This window comes from Lygodium microphyllum, chromosome 2 (assembly GCF_053477565.2).
Source record: "Lygodium microphyllum isolate KBCC chromosome 2, Lygodium_microphyllum_v1.1.10, whole genome shotgun sequence".
NCBI classification, from domain to species: domain Eukaryota; kingdom Viridiplantae; phylum Streptophyta; class Polypodiopsida; order Schizaeales; family Lygodiaceae; genus Lygodium; species Lygodium microphyllum.
The window spans coordinates 53498930-53516057 of record NC_141136.1 but is presented as its reverse complement, the minus strand read 5'-3'; the positions used below and the strand labels follow the sequence as shown (position 1 = coordinate 53516057).

General features: G+C 39.9%; 1 protein-coding gene across 3 annotated transcripts in view; it reads left to right on the top strand.

Annotated features, from left to right (window-relative positions):
• The window catches only part of LOC148039744 (transcription initiation factor TFIID subunit 4b-like), a 51182-nt gene extending 45349 nt beyond the window's left edge, over window positions 1–5833 (top strand). For 2 of the 3 annotated variants that reach the window (XM_087693593.1, XM_087693591.1), the window contains exons 12-14: window positions 4469–4534; window positions 4665–4803; window positions 4885–5833. In XM_087693593.1, coding sequence (XP_087549719.1) covers window positions 4469–4534; window positions 4665–4803; window positions 4885–5219 — 540 coding nt within the window. In that variant the 3' untranslated portion in view covers window positions 5220–5833. Of the gene's footprint in view, window positions 1–4468; window positions 4535–4656; window positions 4804–4884 lie in introns of all 3 variants that reach the window. The other variant, XR_015693229.1, reaches the window with a different exon arrangement.
• Window positions 5834–17128: the final 11295 nt, after the last annotated feature.

Here is a 17128-nt window from a genome sequence, read left to right as displayed (position 1 = left end):
TAGGTCAGGCTAATGTATTTTTAGCTCAACATCCTCTCTAAGGCCCAAAACCGAGCCATGAGAAATAAGCCTTTCCACCTGAAAGCAGCTAGGGCATTGGGAAAAGGGTGCACGTCTATTGCTCAGTGGCTTACCAAGACTATAGAGGTGATGGTTATCTTATCAAGGGAGGTCAAGTGATCACCCCAGAGAGGCTAGGGCATTGGACCAAGGGTGCCATCTGTTGCCCAAGGGCCTATCAAGTCCTGCAAAGGTAGATAGAATCAACAATGGACTTTTTGTTTTGTTTTGTGAGTGTTTTTTTTTGTTTTGGAGGGTTATGGGTTAATTTATTCACAAGATTTAGTATAAAGTGATGGTTTCAAATAACTATTCGTTCCATTGAGTCACTGTGTCTCAGAGTATGGGAAAGGAGAACGGACAGCCCCACTATCTTCATAAAACAAGCCAAATAATCCCACATACTACTAGGATAAGTGCTAATCTTATGGAGAATAGAGGGAGAGAAAGGCAATACGACGGGTAAGGAAGCAAGACAAGCAAAGCTAACATGCAAGTATAGGGAATAACTGCCTTTGGAGATTGCCATGTGCAATGCCACGAGTATGGTGGTTTAGGAGTCGACCACTTCAATGGTGACCGAAAAGGGAAATGTGCACAAATGCATGTTTACATGAGTAGAATGCCAATACATTGGGTAATGCAAAGGAAGATGCAAGTTTTTATGCTCATGCAAAATGTGATGCAATGGTGTCACTTGGATAGTGCTCTCGCAGGGAATTGTTTACTTGCCCAAGTGCCCTTTTACAATTATGTCATCTTGATAGTGCGGATGAAGTTACAAATGTCCATAATATACAATGCAAAATAGATAAATGTCTGAGAGTGAAAAACTGTAAGAATCATGACTGTCACTATCAAGAGTAGGAAACTGTCCCCTCTTAAACTGGAAGGAGAAGTAAGAGGGAAGTACTCTCTCCCTGCCAATTGGAAGAAGTAGAGGAGGATATATCCAAGCCGATCCGTGGTAGAAGGTACTGTAGAACTAGCTTGTTGATCGCCTTGGTCAAAATATCTGCAAAATTGTCATTAGATGGCACAAACTCTAGGTGAATGGTTCCTAGCTTAACTTTTTCTCTGGTGAAGTGGTGATGAAGCACCACGTGCTGTGTCCAAGTAATAGGATTGCCCGCAAGGGGAATGGTACTCCGTTTGTTGCAGTAGACAATTGTAGGTGACTTTCAAGGAAATTGTAGTGCGGCCAACAAGTTCCTCAGATAGATGGCCTTTGTAGTACCATCGAAGAGAGCTCGATATTTTGTCTCGGTTGTGGAAGCTACAACCGTCTTCTACTTATGGCTAGCCAAAGAGATGGGTGTTGCGCCCAAGGTGTAGAGGTAGCTGCTATGGGATCATCATGTGTCAGGATCTCTCGCCTAGTCAGAATCAGTGTATCCCTGGAAGTATAAACTGGACCTTAAGTTATTTAAATATCTTAACAACGAAGACAAGCAATCCAAGGAGATATTCTAGGCGCATTAAAATACTAACTAAGCAAACTAATTGTATGCAAGATTTGGCCTAGTACGAATCAACCAAAGTGATTATGAGTATCAAAAGGTTGACCTGAGGTATCCTTGTGCAGATTGACATTGGGACAAATGCAAATCACAAAACCGGCAAAGGGTGCTCGCCAGCTGCCCAGTGGCCTTCCAGGATTTGCAAACGCAATGGAACCACTTTGAACTTGTTTATTTTTTCTTTTTGGTTAATTAAGTATGCCAATGAGGGAAATAAAGAGATGGTCACATACAACATCACAAAACAGCCTATCCCAACCACTTGTCTAGGGTGTTGGTGATGAAGTAAAGGGATGAAGAAGTATGAAATTGTGGTTGTAATAGAACTGCCAGTTGTTGTAACTAGGGGTGATGGGTGCTCTATACAATGAGATGCATAGATGAATGCTACATAATGAGAATGTGCATGTTCCAAGGTGCCATTGGATAGTGTCCCCTGTGGAGAAATTGTTCACTTGCCCAAGCACCCTTTTACAAAGATGATGATGATCATGCAATGCAAAGGGTAGGTACAGTAGGGAAGGGAGGCTGATGTCATAGATAAATATTGAAACCTGTAAATACCAATGAAAGAGTAGAAACCTCATCTCAACCATGGATGCTGATGCCAAAGGAGGAGGAGGATTTGATTGGACTTTGGGTGGTACCAAGAACCATGATGTAATGTGATGGAAGAGTCAAGACTAAATGGTCTCCTTATGTGACTCATCAAACCTGGCAAACTGGTACTCCATAACTCTTTAATTAGACCTGCAAACATACAAAAAACTTCTAGGTTTTGTGGTTGGGCTGGCCAAACAGAGGGAAAATCAGCTACGTCTTGCAAGGAGAAGTTCTACATGCCCACAAACTTCATAGAAGGCTCAAACAAGGCAGGAAATCTGCATTTTTTGCGATAGATCTGTTCCAAATAGCAAGTTGAGTGTGGCCTTCTCTTCGTAGAATTTGGGAGCCCTCACTTTTGGTAGTGATACCATGTGAGAGTGTGCAATAGAAGAGGAATAGAAACATGGGGAGAGAAGGGAAGAGAAAGACTGCAATGAAAGGAGAATGGAAGAAGAAAATCTGCACTGAACTCCAAAGGAATGCTGAATATAAAGGGACTGATCAGTCCCTGGATGCAGCCCAAGGTGGCAGTGAGAGCACTGGATCAGGTTGGTGATAGAAGGCAGCACTGAAAGACGGAGGAGAATCCCTGAATGTCGGAGTGTGCTGAAACCTGCAAAAGATAATGATCAGCCAACTGAAGAGGATAGAATAAATAGGCTGCCCTTGTCACAACTGGCCGATCAGCATCAGGCCAATCATTTAATGCTGGCCAACCTGCATTATTTAATGCAGAAAATAATAAATAATGTAGATCACCTCTGCTAGCTATCAACAGGTCCTCCAGCCACTGAAAAGAAATAAAGGAGCTGGAAACTGATCTTTGGTAGTATGAACACACCTGAAACTCATTGGAAATGAAATGCATGCTCTAAATAGAGCTGTCTGCTTTGTCAAAACATGTGACAAACTTGAGTGTCAGAGCTCCTAATGTCCTTGTCTAACTCAGATTGAGGGTCATAGGCAGGATATGATTGTGCAGCTCACACATGGCCGCTAACAAAAGTAGAATATAGGGCAGTTCAGAGACTACTATAAGGACGAGAGGTGCTTCTCTCAGGACATGGGATTCTTGCAGTTTCTTTCTTTTCCAGAACCACATGGTCGGGTATTATAGATGTCCTAATTGACTATTCATTCAAGCTAGGTCCAAGCAACTGCTGATATTCTTGATGAAGCTAGCAAATGACTACTCCAAATTTCTAGATTGGAACCTCTATACCTTTTCTAGATCATTGGCATGCATATTGGGGAAGTTGTATTTGTTTTGCTCCTTGGGATTGTAGCTGTAGTGTTGCCTCGGATAAGCGTAATAAAGTATGTTAGCCCTATCCTATGGAAAGGAGCAAAATGCAAACCAAGCTTATTCATCTACCTCCAGGACAGTGTAATGCTATTTGGGTTGCGTTCTCTACACCTCTTGGGGGTTCTTACCAAGGCAAGACCTTTGATTCCTTTGGAGCTTGTAGGCCTCGAACGGAGATTCACTTCGTTTGACTCTATTATGTATGGAGGAGCTGACATCTGTATATTTACCACACGCTTAGGTGTCATAGGTCGTTACAGCCTTTTGTAGACGGTAGTAAAAAGTTAAAAAAGAAAAGGATATCACATTGCAAGCCACTCTCATCACACTCTTTGCCATACTCCATAATCCAATGTTGGGACATTTTTGGGGGAGACCTCTTTTTCCTCAGTTTAATCTGCTGCACTCTATGATTTATGTCACTCTCTACTTTTCTCTTCTAGAATAAAATGTTTCAAGGAGCCTTGGTAACTATTTTGTTTTATTCGATGGCCAATGGATATCATCGTATGGCTGTTTGAACTATGGAATAGAGCATCATCCAGCCAAACATTTGAATTACACGATACTCTAGTGGGAATATGCTAGCCTACTTGATAAGCACAAGAGTTAAAAGCTCTATTTTCATTCTGAGATGGCTTGGAATAATAAGATGGACCCTCTCAAAGCTCCATCATGAGAAAGGATTCAACATATAATGTAGGTTTTTGAGTTTGCCTGCAATTTTTAAACCATAATTATTGAAGTGAAAACTGGTTATAAAGGAACTGTAAGTTTCAGATTTCTAGAGCCATCAGATTCTACAGTGAAGTGGTATATGGAGTCTTTGGGGATATAGATTTACTTTGGCGGTTTAAGTACCTTTTTGTAAAGGTGTTTGTCCTTAAATGGAATGCTCTTATTGTACGTTGTATCTTTACTGCTTTATACTGTGGCTGGAAATCTGTCTAAGAGAATATCATGAATTTGCATACAGGAGAAAGAGAAAGCCTCTCAAAACGAAGCTACTGCAAAGGATGATGGACGTACGAAGGACAAGAAGGTAATGCCGATTCCATTGACTCTCAAAAGTTTCTCTAGCAGCAGAAAATTTGCAAGTGAAATATCACTTGCAAGAGGTATTTTTATGGAAGAAGAAATTCAGCTTGAACAAACTAATAGCAGCATTTCAGGCACAGAAGGCTGAAGAAAGCAAGCAACGAGCTAATGCTGCTAACATCGCAGCACGCACAGCAGCTGGAGTTGATGACATGCTAATGAAGTGGCAAATGATGGCTGAGCAAGGCAGACAGAAACGTGAAGGAGAATTAGGCATGTCGAGTCTTGCCGTTGGATTATAGATGTAGCTTGTTAATGCATGTAACTGTGTTGATGGTTTTTCATATCATGCAGGAGCCTCTGCATCAAATGATTCAAATATGGGGGCAAGCAGTGGATTGACTGGCAGCCGGGAAGTTGATAAAAAACCCGGATTTGGAGATGCAAGAACAGCGAGTAAGGTTGCTGGGGATGGTTCAATGCCAGGAGCATCTGCTGCCTTAAAGAAAGCAGGTCCATCTTTCAATAAAGGGCTGGGTCAACGAGCCATGCAAATAGCAAAAACACCCCCTCGGACTATAACTGTGAAGGATGTGATTGCCTACCTTGAGACAGAACCACAGATGGCCAAGTCCACTCTTCTTTATCGTTTACATGACAAGAGTGCATTGACTTCTCAAGTTGGTTGACTTGCTATTCTGTCAGCCTTTTTCCTCATTTCTGGTAAACTCATAATGATATCACCCAAGGACTTTGGGACCGAGGATCTATGGTAAGTAGCTGCAACCTACAGCCACAAACAGAGCAATCAACTCAAGTATATTGAGATGTTAGAACACATGGAAAATGCATCTGATGGTTCAGCGATTTGAACCTTTTCCTGCAGTTCCGGATCATATTACTAGGCACAGATTCAAAGGTCCAAGTTTAGTTAGTAGCTCCAGTGTATAAAACTGATTTCTAATGCATTATGTCACCTCAATGCAAATTATGTGTGGAACAACTACTTTGGTGGTCTCCCAGATGATAAGAAAAGAAGACCACAAATTTGTAATTTTGCTCCAGCCTTCAAAGGATGTAATGAATATTCATGCCTCTTCCAAAACTGGATTAATATGTCTTTGCAGAAAGTAGGTGTCATTGTGGCTTTGGGCTTCCACATGGATAAAAACTTTGGGACTGAGTCTCTATGGTCATATGTTTTCTTGCTTTAGTGTATACAACCTTAGATATGGGCTTGCCACATTCACAGTTAGTAAAGCATTACACCCACCCAAGTTCAAAAATCCTTAATAGAAAATGATTGAACATTTTGGAAACATTATATTTCTCAACTGCAGGAGTGATTTGGCATTTAGATCAATATAATGTTCAACGAAGTGATTTTGAAGAATATTATGAAGTGCAATCTTTTGGTAGAGCAATGTTTGTGATGATTTCATGAAACAGAGAATGTGTCATTTTGTCAAGGTGCTAGAGGATATGTCACAATACGAATCTATGTGTTATAGCCACAAAGTTTCCATAGTTGAACTTTAAATAGGTTCATTGAAAAATTTGCTATTGGGTCCTTATGGGTGCTACTATAAACAAGCATGTAGGGGAGTGTGAAGCAGCATTGCCCTTTTGCTATTAGCATTCTTTCTAAGAGTGCCCCTTTGACTAGGGGTAATTTTTTGAAGAAGAATGACCTTGTCATCATATTATTGTAAATAGCATGTCCTAATGGGCAATGCAAAAAAGGGAGCACTCAATTGTTTGAGAATATTATTTTGATTAGCTTTACTAGCCTCACAACTTGAGTGGCTCTTAGTGTAGTAGAACGATCTCTTACCAAATAAATGAGAAGTAGAGGTAATGCTCATGGTCTTTTGATGTTTTTTGTATTGCTACAAATCATAGTGTCTACGTGTTGTTTTTGTCACTAGAGGACGTGGTTACTCTTGTGAGCTCTTTATCATTGTCCATTTTACATTGAATAGAAAGGTTAAAATATGGATTGTGAATTTTCACTTAAGTTGCTCCTTTAAAGGGCTCTATAACCATGAAAATGAATGGGTAGGTATTTGTAGAAGGCAAAAAGAAGATCAAGCAAAAGCTTTTGGAAGGCAATGAGAGTTGCAAATAAGCAATCACTTAGTGTGTCTAATTGTTGCTTGCTTTGAAGTGACCTTCAAGAATAAGTTGACAAGGTTTTTGTTAGTACTCTAAAAGCACTTAGCTAGGCTAAGGGTAGTACCACACATGCTTAACCATCCACCATCAAGTCTAGGGATCTACTATCGCAATCGCAAATTCACATGATCATCTAGCGCATACAACTCCTTGCCCAATTAACAAGGGCTAAACCATTGATCGTTGTCTCATATCATGGACCCTTGGTAGTCTCGAGCCCTTGTAGTTGGTGTAAACTACACATGTTGCATACTCATAGCCTTGTGGTTTGCCCTAGTAGTAGTTGGAACTTCAAGTTATAACCTAGATTGTCCAACATTGCATTAGCCAACAAAAGCACCCTTGCATAGTTACCCACCTAGTGCACCTTCATATACACTTAAAGGGAGTTGTTTGGACACCTTAATATTTAACTTTACACTTAGCTATAGTGGACATTATTACCACCATTCTAATATTTAGGGCACATGTGCATGCCCACACTAGTCACAAGATAGTTAGGCCATGTTACCATTCTTTGGGTGCATAGGAATCCAACCCTTTGAACACACACCATCTTATTGCCACACTTATCCACTTACCACACTTGAAGCATGTACCACACCCCTATAAACCTCAGGTCCGCCCCGTTAGGCACTCGAACTTAGGTAAAATATACCAACCCTAGGATAGTTTCCTTGCACCCTTCTTATGCCAAGTCATTTGCACACTAGTGTGCATTTAAATGCACACCAACTTAGGGCACCCCACCCTTAGCATCCCACTTTAGGTAGGCTTGGATATCACACCTTAGGAATCCCTAGGATCACTTGTAGTTTGCACACTTGGAACCTTGGGTACACATATGTCACACCACTTGCACTTCATTTTGGATAGATGTCTAAGATAAGGCTCACAAAGGCACACCTCATTTAGGGTCATCAAGTCCTTAGAAGAAGCACAATAGATTGCTACTACCACATTTGGTGTAACACATTAGGCTTAGGTCACCTAGGATCATAGTTCATGATAAACCTTATGCAGTATCCACTTGCATTTGGGGCAAACAAGCTTTCTCTTTTCATTAAAATGTGTGTAAAGGGAGAAGTTGATTATGACTGTCAAGAGCACTATGTTAAACTCAAATCATCCACAAGGCTATATCCAAGAGTGAATAAAAGTGAGGGTTGATCTTAAAACCAACATTCGAGCCACAATTCTACCAATCTTGAGAGAATTGCAAATTGACAAGCAAACTTGCCAAGACCCATTCATATTTTTTTTTTGTTGAGAACTCATGTGAGTTTTCTCACTTTATCGACCAAGTTTTTTTAGTGAACTTGTGAGAACATTGAGTAGCACACTTGATTATACATTAATTCAATATGATCAGAGAACTAATTGCTAGAACCTAACATGATGAAATGGGGTGTCATAAGTTATCAAGCACAAGCACATCCAAGCTTACAAAGACCAAATAGATCACGAAGTGTAGGGGAACCACAACTATCAGGAGAAAAGAATGTTGATATAAATGGGAAAGTGGAAGGAGATTGACTCGACCCTGAGCATGACCAATAACATACTGAAAACAAGTGGGTTCAACATCCTTGACTACCTTTACCATATAAGCATAATCATGAGCTACATAACCTTTAAAACCAAATCTTTTAACATGGTATCTAACCCTACTAGACCTACGTACAACTAGATCAATTAATAGAGCCTTTACATTACCATGCACTCTTTGTATACATCTCTATCAAATCCCAAATAACTAGTAGATACATGGTTAGTGTTAGTATTTATTGGGGATGCCTATGTGAGTGAGCATGTTGCCTTTGCCTATTTAGACAGTAGCCACCCTTGATAGTTCATATCGAATGGACGTACATGACTAGCTAGTCTATCATATTGTGCTTGAGATTTGAGCAATTCATTGAGGAGAGAATCATTGCTCCTTTTAAGGGGTAAAGTAGGCTATGTGGGGAACATCACTGGGATTGCTTTCTCTATTGAGGCGTTAGTACCCTTGCTAAAAGTTGTGATGATCTTGACATTGGGTACTCCAAATGGATATGTTGTAGCTCGAGGTCAACTACACACTTGGTGAGTCAATTAAATGGGCATCCCAATAGTACCTCATTACCAACTCCTTCGGTATTAGGTAGCATGTAGAAGATGGCGAGTAGACTTTTAGTCTCAATGGTCAAGGTGATCTGACATTTCCCTAATAATGCATATGAGATCCCCCATATGGATTTTCTTTTATTATCAATGTGAGTGGTGGTTTTCCAATTCTTATCCATTCATTATATGTCAGGATGTTATAATTAGCACCTTCATCAATCAAGTAATGACATGGTGAGATATCCTTGTAGTTAGAGTGATACTCAAGTAAGCTACAGAGGTAGGGGCTTTCATTCTTAGGGTCGAGTTTGGTGATTCTAACTGCCCATATAACAATGGGTGCTAGTGCCATTGGGGCTTCGTGCAATGGGTGTGTAGGTGGATAATGCTTTTTTACTCAGTTTTCGTTGAAGAAGCCTAGGTCTTCATCACTGTCTAATGTTTCAACCTCGACGTTACCAGTTCAATCGATTGCACTCACTTGGAAGGGGCGGCCTCAAAATTTCAATTTTTGCTTATGCCCTTGGATGGACTAGAGAAATACAAGGTCACCCTTCCCAACTTATTGTTTGATGTGTTTGTCAAACCGTGCCTTCCTTTGTGCTTTTTCACATATAAGAGCATGTGTGGCCAATAATTAGGGTTTCAATAATCATTCAAATTCTTTAAGTGGTTGGTCCAAGCTTTTATGCCTTTCCACTGCTCTTGCACTACCATTCTCAAGCTTAAGACAAAAGAATGTGATTGGCATATTTGCATATGTACCATAAGTCAATTTAGAGGGAGTTTGGCCAATCACAATCTTGTAGGCTATGTGATAGGCCCAAAGTGCTACCATCAACTTACTATTCCAATTGGTTTGAGAGTGGAGTCAGTTTTCATTAGGACATTGATCAGGATTTTGTTTATAGCATTCAGCTTGACCATTTACTTTTGTAGGTAATATGGGGAGGATGTGGACAACAAGTGTGAAATCGCTACATGAATGGAGTGTATACCTTCATTGCTCACAATATCACTAGGGTACAAAAATCATGAGATCAACTATTCCCATAATAACTTTATTGTCATTCTTGCATCATTTTTTATTGTGGCCCTAGCCTCAACCTACTTGGTCAAGTAATTAGCAAAAACAATGATGTATCTAGCCTAGGAATATTGAGCTACATTTGAAAATTGTGCATAGTAGTCATTGAAAAGTGGTTGGTGTGTTGCTAAGGCTGAAGGGCATTACGATATATGCAAACATGCTCCACTCCATGGCAAAAGTTATTTTGTGCATGCCATTTAGATGAACTTGCACATGATTGTATCCTAAAAATCTGTCATCAAGGAAGTTGTAGGTTTACTTTCTTGCAACTCTTTCCAACATATGCTTGGTATAAGGCAATGGATAATTGTCTCTTTTCATGACTGCATTGACTTTCTTGCAATTTATGCACACTCTAATTTGTTCGTTCTTCTTTAACACAACGATAATGGGTGAAACCCAGTCTATGTGCTCAATTTCATCGATTAACCTAGCAATTAGGATCTTATCAATTTCTCCTTAATTGCATTAGCATTTGGCTTCATTGCACATGGGTAATTCTTAATTGGCACCACATTAGGCACCATGGGAATGTTATGGTTTACAATATTGGTGTTAACCTCAGACAAACAAGGTGGAAAATCTGAAAAATCTAAAGCAAAAGACAAGGCCAAGATAAAAGTGAAACGAAAAATGAAGGCGCGCCAAGAAGAATCTGAAAACATAAGAAGTGTAGAAAAGTCCTAAATCAAGGAGAAAGGCGCACAAGAAAAAGCGCAAGCCAATACTTTTGTAAAAGAGCGCAAGGCGCACTATGATTTATTTTAAGAGTGCCCAGTGCAAATTATAAAGGTAGATGGACAGTAGGAAGGAAGCTAGGAAGATAGGAGGACAATGGGAAAAAGGGCCTAGGCTATGGCCAGCCATGTAAAAACGGGATAAGGGGATGACTGCCTAAAAGGGATTTAGGGTTTTGTATATAAAGTTAAAAAGTGAATGAGAAACTCATTCTTGTGTGTGGCAAAAAGTAGCTCCCTTCCTCTTCTTCTTTTCTTCTTGTTCTTGCTTGCTTGAGCTTGTGCTTGAGAGAGGGAGTGTGAGAGTGTGAGAGTGTGAGGGAGTGAGGGTGAGGGACCGTGGTGGAGAAGCTCTCCATCTTCTCCTTAGAGAAGGGATTTTTGGGTTGCTATCTAAGGTGACCTCTGATTCAGAGTTCAAATTATGGAATTTGTTGGACAAGGGTGTTTCCCTTGGTGGTTGCAGCTCAAAAGAAATTTGGACTTCATACAATGTTGTTGAATTGGCTCAATTAAGGCCTAATTATGCATAATCTGATACTTCCAAGTATTCTAGCCAAGTCCAATCGCAATCCATCTTGACTACTCCATCAACAAGCAACATGTGCATTTTCCTAGGTTTGGAATTGACAATGATTTGCTCAATTGCATGCTTGCCAGTATCATAGTCTATGGTTTTGAGTTTAATGGTTGAGGTTTTTTTTTAAATTCACAATCTATATATGTGCTTTTCTATATCTTTCACATCATAGTACTCATCACTCATAACTGCTTCTTCTTGCCAACCCTTGTCTATCTAGAGGAGAGCCTAGTTATATAGCAGATTCAAGTCATGGACTTTGGTCCACTTCCAATGTCGAGCTTCTAAAAGCTCTTTGAGCGGTTTTAGGTTTGCATTAGGGTCATCATGCAAACTCTCTTTTAAGAAGTTCAAGATCTTCATTAAGTACAACTTGCTTGTAGGCACATGATAGGACATGCCAAGGGCTATCTTGGTGTGTGGCAGCATCATGCAAATCAAAATTGATGCTGGTGTTTGGTCTAAGTTATTCTTCATTTCTCCTTAGTTTTCCACACTATTGGTTGTAGTGGATACTTGCATATAATCATCCTCATCATCCAAGAAGGGAAAATTGATGGCAGTAAGGATATGCACCCAATCTCTCTCATCGTCGAGCAAATGATGTATTTTGTATAAGAAGATTGTAGTTTGGTGTGGATTTGGCATCACCCTTTAGCAAGTTAGAGATGGTGTCAAGGTCAGTAGGTCATGTCTTCCAAGTGTCCATCTCAATCTTAACAATTTTATGTGATTTTCAAAGAACATCAAGCTGTTATCCTAGTCTCCTTGATCACTCAAGCACTTCTCATCGAGGGTCAACCTAACAGAATGTCATAGTCAACTTCCTTCATGACAATAAAGTTCATTGAAAATTAGACCCTTGCAATATTTAGTCCTTCAACACACCAAATGGTCTAACCTTTGTTCCATTGGCTATAGTGTAACATTAAATCACAGAGTTTCTATAGATGGGTTGCCCTAAGCTTTCAATACTATATGTTGAGGATGCTGACCCCCCCTCATATGTCTACAATCCCTTTCTAGTGGAGTCTCCCAATGCAATAACAAGAAGTACTCCATATATTTCAGTTCCTTCCCAGAAGGCATATACTTGCAAGTTCCCTATCGTGGGATTTAGAGTCACACTAGGTATGTGTGTGTCAACTGTGTTGCCTTGGATAAGAAGTGTTTTTGGCTACATTGGTCCATCAATCCACCTTTCTAATGCATTATAGAGTGAAAGTTTTTTCTTTAGTATTATTCCTAAATGGTAAAAACCCAATGTTGAGGTTAGAGCCACCTAACAAGCTAGCATCCGATCTCTGGTGTACATTCATTGATATCTTACTTCCAGTGGTCCTTTTGTGGTTGAGGTTGAGCCATGGCCAAGGCCCTACTTGCATGGAGAGCATGCATCGAGGCTATGGTTCTCCTCTACTCCTATCTAGGTAGGAGAAGTGGGTGGACTTATTATCAACATGTCATGCAACCCTTCATCCATGATGGGCTTAGTGTCCTAGTAGAGGTGCACTTGAGCCTCTTTTACCGAGTTGCTTACTTTATCAATAGCATCTAATTGTCACTTGGGATCTAGGTATTCCACCGCTTTAGTGCTCCCACTTGCATTCAATTTAGGAGCTGAATTCTTGGCTTTAGTGTTGTTAGGAGCTTGTTCCCCTTTCATCACAGTTGTGTCACCATCTTTGGTTCTCTTTTTCATTTTCTTTCGATTCTTTTTTACTATAGATGAGGTGTCTAAGCTGCTGGGTCCAAGCAGTAGAACGCTAGTGTGTTTGGCTTGAGTTCTAGTCATGACATTTAATGGCATTGGTGTGGCCTCATCATTGGGTGTTTCAACATTGAAGAGCTCAAGTGGCACAAATGGTACAATTGCCAAGCACTTTCTGCCTCGGGCAATCAATGTACATGCGTCTGACACCATACTTTGAACACCTCAAATTTTCCTTCTCTTTGTTTACTTGTTCTATTTTTGGGCATCTATATGATATGTGCCTGGGGTAGCCACATGTCTAACATCTCACCAGTTATTGCTATGGGTTTCCCTCCCATGCTTCGCCCTTGTCTCCTACCTAGGGCCATGATTGGAATTAGCCAAAAATCCATCAAGATAGGATATCCTTCTTTGTCATAAGTGAGATAGGGATTTACATCGGTTCCTCTTCGGTTGGTTCCTCCATAATAGTCATAAGTGAGATAGGGATTTACAATGCATGGCCTCATGGCCCATTCTTTCACAATTTGTGTAGGTGGGTAGTCGAGGACCCCCGTACACTTTGATAGAAGATGATTGCTACCATAGTGAACACATTGGACATGCAGTCTTATGGGTCATCACAAGGCATGTTGAATTCTTGCCATCTCCAATTTAAGTCATGCTACTTCATTTGAGATATCTGTACTCTTTCCTTTGTCTTGGATGTCTATAAGAGGTTGTTCACTAACAGATTGTGGATCTCTCACTATGGATGGTAAGGCTAATAGTAGGCTATATAGCCTTGGCATTTCTCTCTTTTAGCAGGTCATCCACACAAATTGCCTCTTCAAAACACCTAGCTATCATGTGTCTTTGCAACCCTAAGTTGCTCGCTAGTGCCTTGTAGAGTTCTTCATCATTTATCCTATTGAATATAGTGGAGTCAGTCTTCTAAGTGGGTCATTCTACTATCAAAATTCTTTTGTAGAGACTCTGAATGTGAGTGATGTAATCACAGATTTTCTCTTTGTATTTTTGATAGACATTCATCAATTTGACAATTATATTATCTGGTATCCTAATTTTGGAGAGTCTCTTCATAAAGAGGTAATTTAGGATATCAAAATCATTGCATTCAGCATCATCAAGACTAGTGAATCATGTACACCCTTTTTCTCCTAGGCACAACCCAACGGCTCATGCATGTTGGAATTTATCTTGGAGGTTGTTGGCCTCACATACCTACTCAAATTGTTCCATGAAATTGTATGGGTCATCTCAAGAGGTCATTTAGGATATCAAAATCATTGCGTTCAACGTCATCTCGAGAATTAGGTACCCTTTTTCTCCTAGGCACAACCCAAAGGCTCATGCATGTTGGACTTTATCTTGGAGGTTGTTGGGCTCATAGACCTGCTCGAATTGTTCCACGACATTGTATGGGTCATCTCCTGCCTTGTATTTCTCAACTTGTTTTGTGACTATCAAGTTTTTTGTGTGGCTTTTGGTATTGGGTGCAATTCCTAATCTGGCTAGGATTGAGGCAGCTAGTGCAACATTATTCTACTCATTGACTAAATTGTCCAGTCGTCACTTGGTTAGGAGTTTGTGGCTAGAGTAATATTTGCTTCGCGTGCTCGTTTTATGTCAGCATTAATCCCCATTCCCATGTACCTTGTGATGTTGCATTTGGCTAAGCTTGACCTCTTTCCTTTACCTATTGACTCATTGCACTTGCATGAATGTCATGACTTATTGTAACAATAGATCCTTCCCTAGCCTTCTTTCTTCATCTATCTCAATGATGATTTCATGTTGTTGGCCTATCCACATGCACTATTTGTGTCCTTTGCTCATATTGTCCCAAGAGCTACTAGGTTTCGGCTGAAAACTCATGAGGTGACCCTAGGTGACTAGCATTTGATCTTGATGCCGATATGGTCAATTTTTGTTCTTGTGTAGGTTTTGATGATGCTAATGAGGTTTGGTAGAGCAACAGATTCTCCCATGAAAGACACTTTGTCTAGGTGCTTGTCCCATGAGGGTTCACTCGATTCATGTACTTCACAGGTTTGTTTTGTTACCTTTTCCCCCCTAGCTTAGTATTGTTGTGGTTCAATTCTTGTGTGATATCTGAGTTTCATTTTCTTATTTGGTTTCTATTGATTGGTTGATTTTTTGTCACCCTTTTTGGATGACACAACATGTATACATGCTTCTTATCACATCAAAATTCCCTTTCTTGCCAAATGTAATTAACCATGTATAGTGCACAAATAGGCTTTCAATTCTTTCTCAAGAAAAGTGAGTGAATTCAATGTGGTTTTTTATCCTACCATGGATGCTCAATCAATTTTTGTGTAGTTGCATCTTTATTCAAAACTTAGCATAAGAATTGCAACACAACACTTCAAAGCTAATAAATTTCCAAATCAAACTCTTTGATTCTGTCATCGACGGTCTTGAGGTGATGGTTTCCTTAGGGTTCGGATGCTAGTTTTGCACCCTCAATGATTATCTTTTGGTTTGTTCCCCTCGACTATCCATTCCAATTCTCATGGTTGCTCAACAATGATTGATTATCTTTTTGCACGAGTGAAGTTTCAAGAGTTTCCAAGCATAGCATGGTTTCCTCTCTTGGCTTATAGTTGTGGGTTTCAACCGGACTCTATAGCCCCTCTTGCCCTAGGAAATGACTCTCTTCGTGTCCCAAAAGCAGCTAGTTAAAGCATTGAAGTATGGTCGAGGATAGTTTCAAGAATGTAGTTGTGACTGGGGTCTTGCAATATATGGTGACTCACAAGCCTTTAAATGGTGTTATGTGTAGTGCTCTAGTTCACCATGAATAAAAAATCCTTCTAGATGTTTGGTGGTCCAATGTGAGATAGCTTCCTATGACCTAGGCTTGTTTCATGCACCTAATCCTACTATATGTTGTGAGAGTCCACACCTGTGTGCATCCTAAGAATTAGCTAGGTAATTTGAGGTGTTCCTAGTTGGCTATGTCTAGGGTTGTGCCTAGCTCCATATACTTAGAGTGGTGTTAATGCAAGTGCAATACAAGGTTTAGGGAAAGTGTGTGGTTAGTGCGACAACATCTCACTAGAGTGATGGTGTGCTAATGTTGGCATGTGCAATGCCAAAATCTAGGTTTAGTGGGGTGAATGTGAATGGAGAGAGTGGGACTTCCGTGTAGTGCATGCATCTAGTACATGGTCTTGACAAGTTTAACCAAATGCTATAGTTCCTTTGTGTGATCCTTAGTTTGAAGGAAAGCTACTATGAGTATGGGATTCTATGTTTTTGAGTATAACTGAGGATGGTTGAACAATTTGAGCTTGCTTTGATCTAAGGCATGGTTTTCTTTGCACAAGAAAACTTCTCCTATTAACCTTCGAACTTAGTTTCATTCTCCACTTGGTGAAAATGACATTTCTTGCATGATATCAAGATTCTGCACATCTGCTAGTATAGGTGCTTAGTTCTTTGAGAGTCTCAGTATGGTTTGATGAGTTATTTGGAAACTTGACATGAGGACTCGAGGAAGTTACTATATATATATATATATATATCCTCTACATCACGTGCGTTCAAGACCTATTTATAAATGTCCTTATCTGTGAATTTTTTCCTAAATGAAATGTAATCCTTTTCTACTCAATATATAAATAATCCCTTTATATCACACCCTTCTATATGTAAAAAATGTATAAAAATGGTATTTTAAAAATACCTTATTTTGAACCCACGTGATGCACACATATATTCATGAGTAACTTATAGGAGCATGAGGATTTGATAAAGGCTTATCCTTATGTGCTTCTTAGGCTAAGGTGTGCATATATAACTAGGATGTGGAGGGTTGTGTTAGTGCTTCTAAATGTGTACTAAGGGCATGTTATCATGTGTGTGGAGGTTCCCACTTAGGACCTATATGAATTAACCCTATTATGTATGCGTGATGGAGTGGTTTGGTCTATATTGTGTCACCACAAGGTGGTTGAGTCCCTAAGCATCTAGTGACTAGTGCTAGGCATGCATTATGATAGTGTTTTAAGCTCAACCATGTAGTTGTGAAAACCTAGATGACAAGGATCCTAGAGTGCCTAAGTGATGCGAGTCTTAGACTAGGAGTACCAATTGCTAGATTTTCCAATTGTGATGGCAATTGGGTGTGGCTAGTGTTTAAGTCTAGATGTGATTCTATGTGC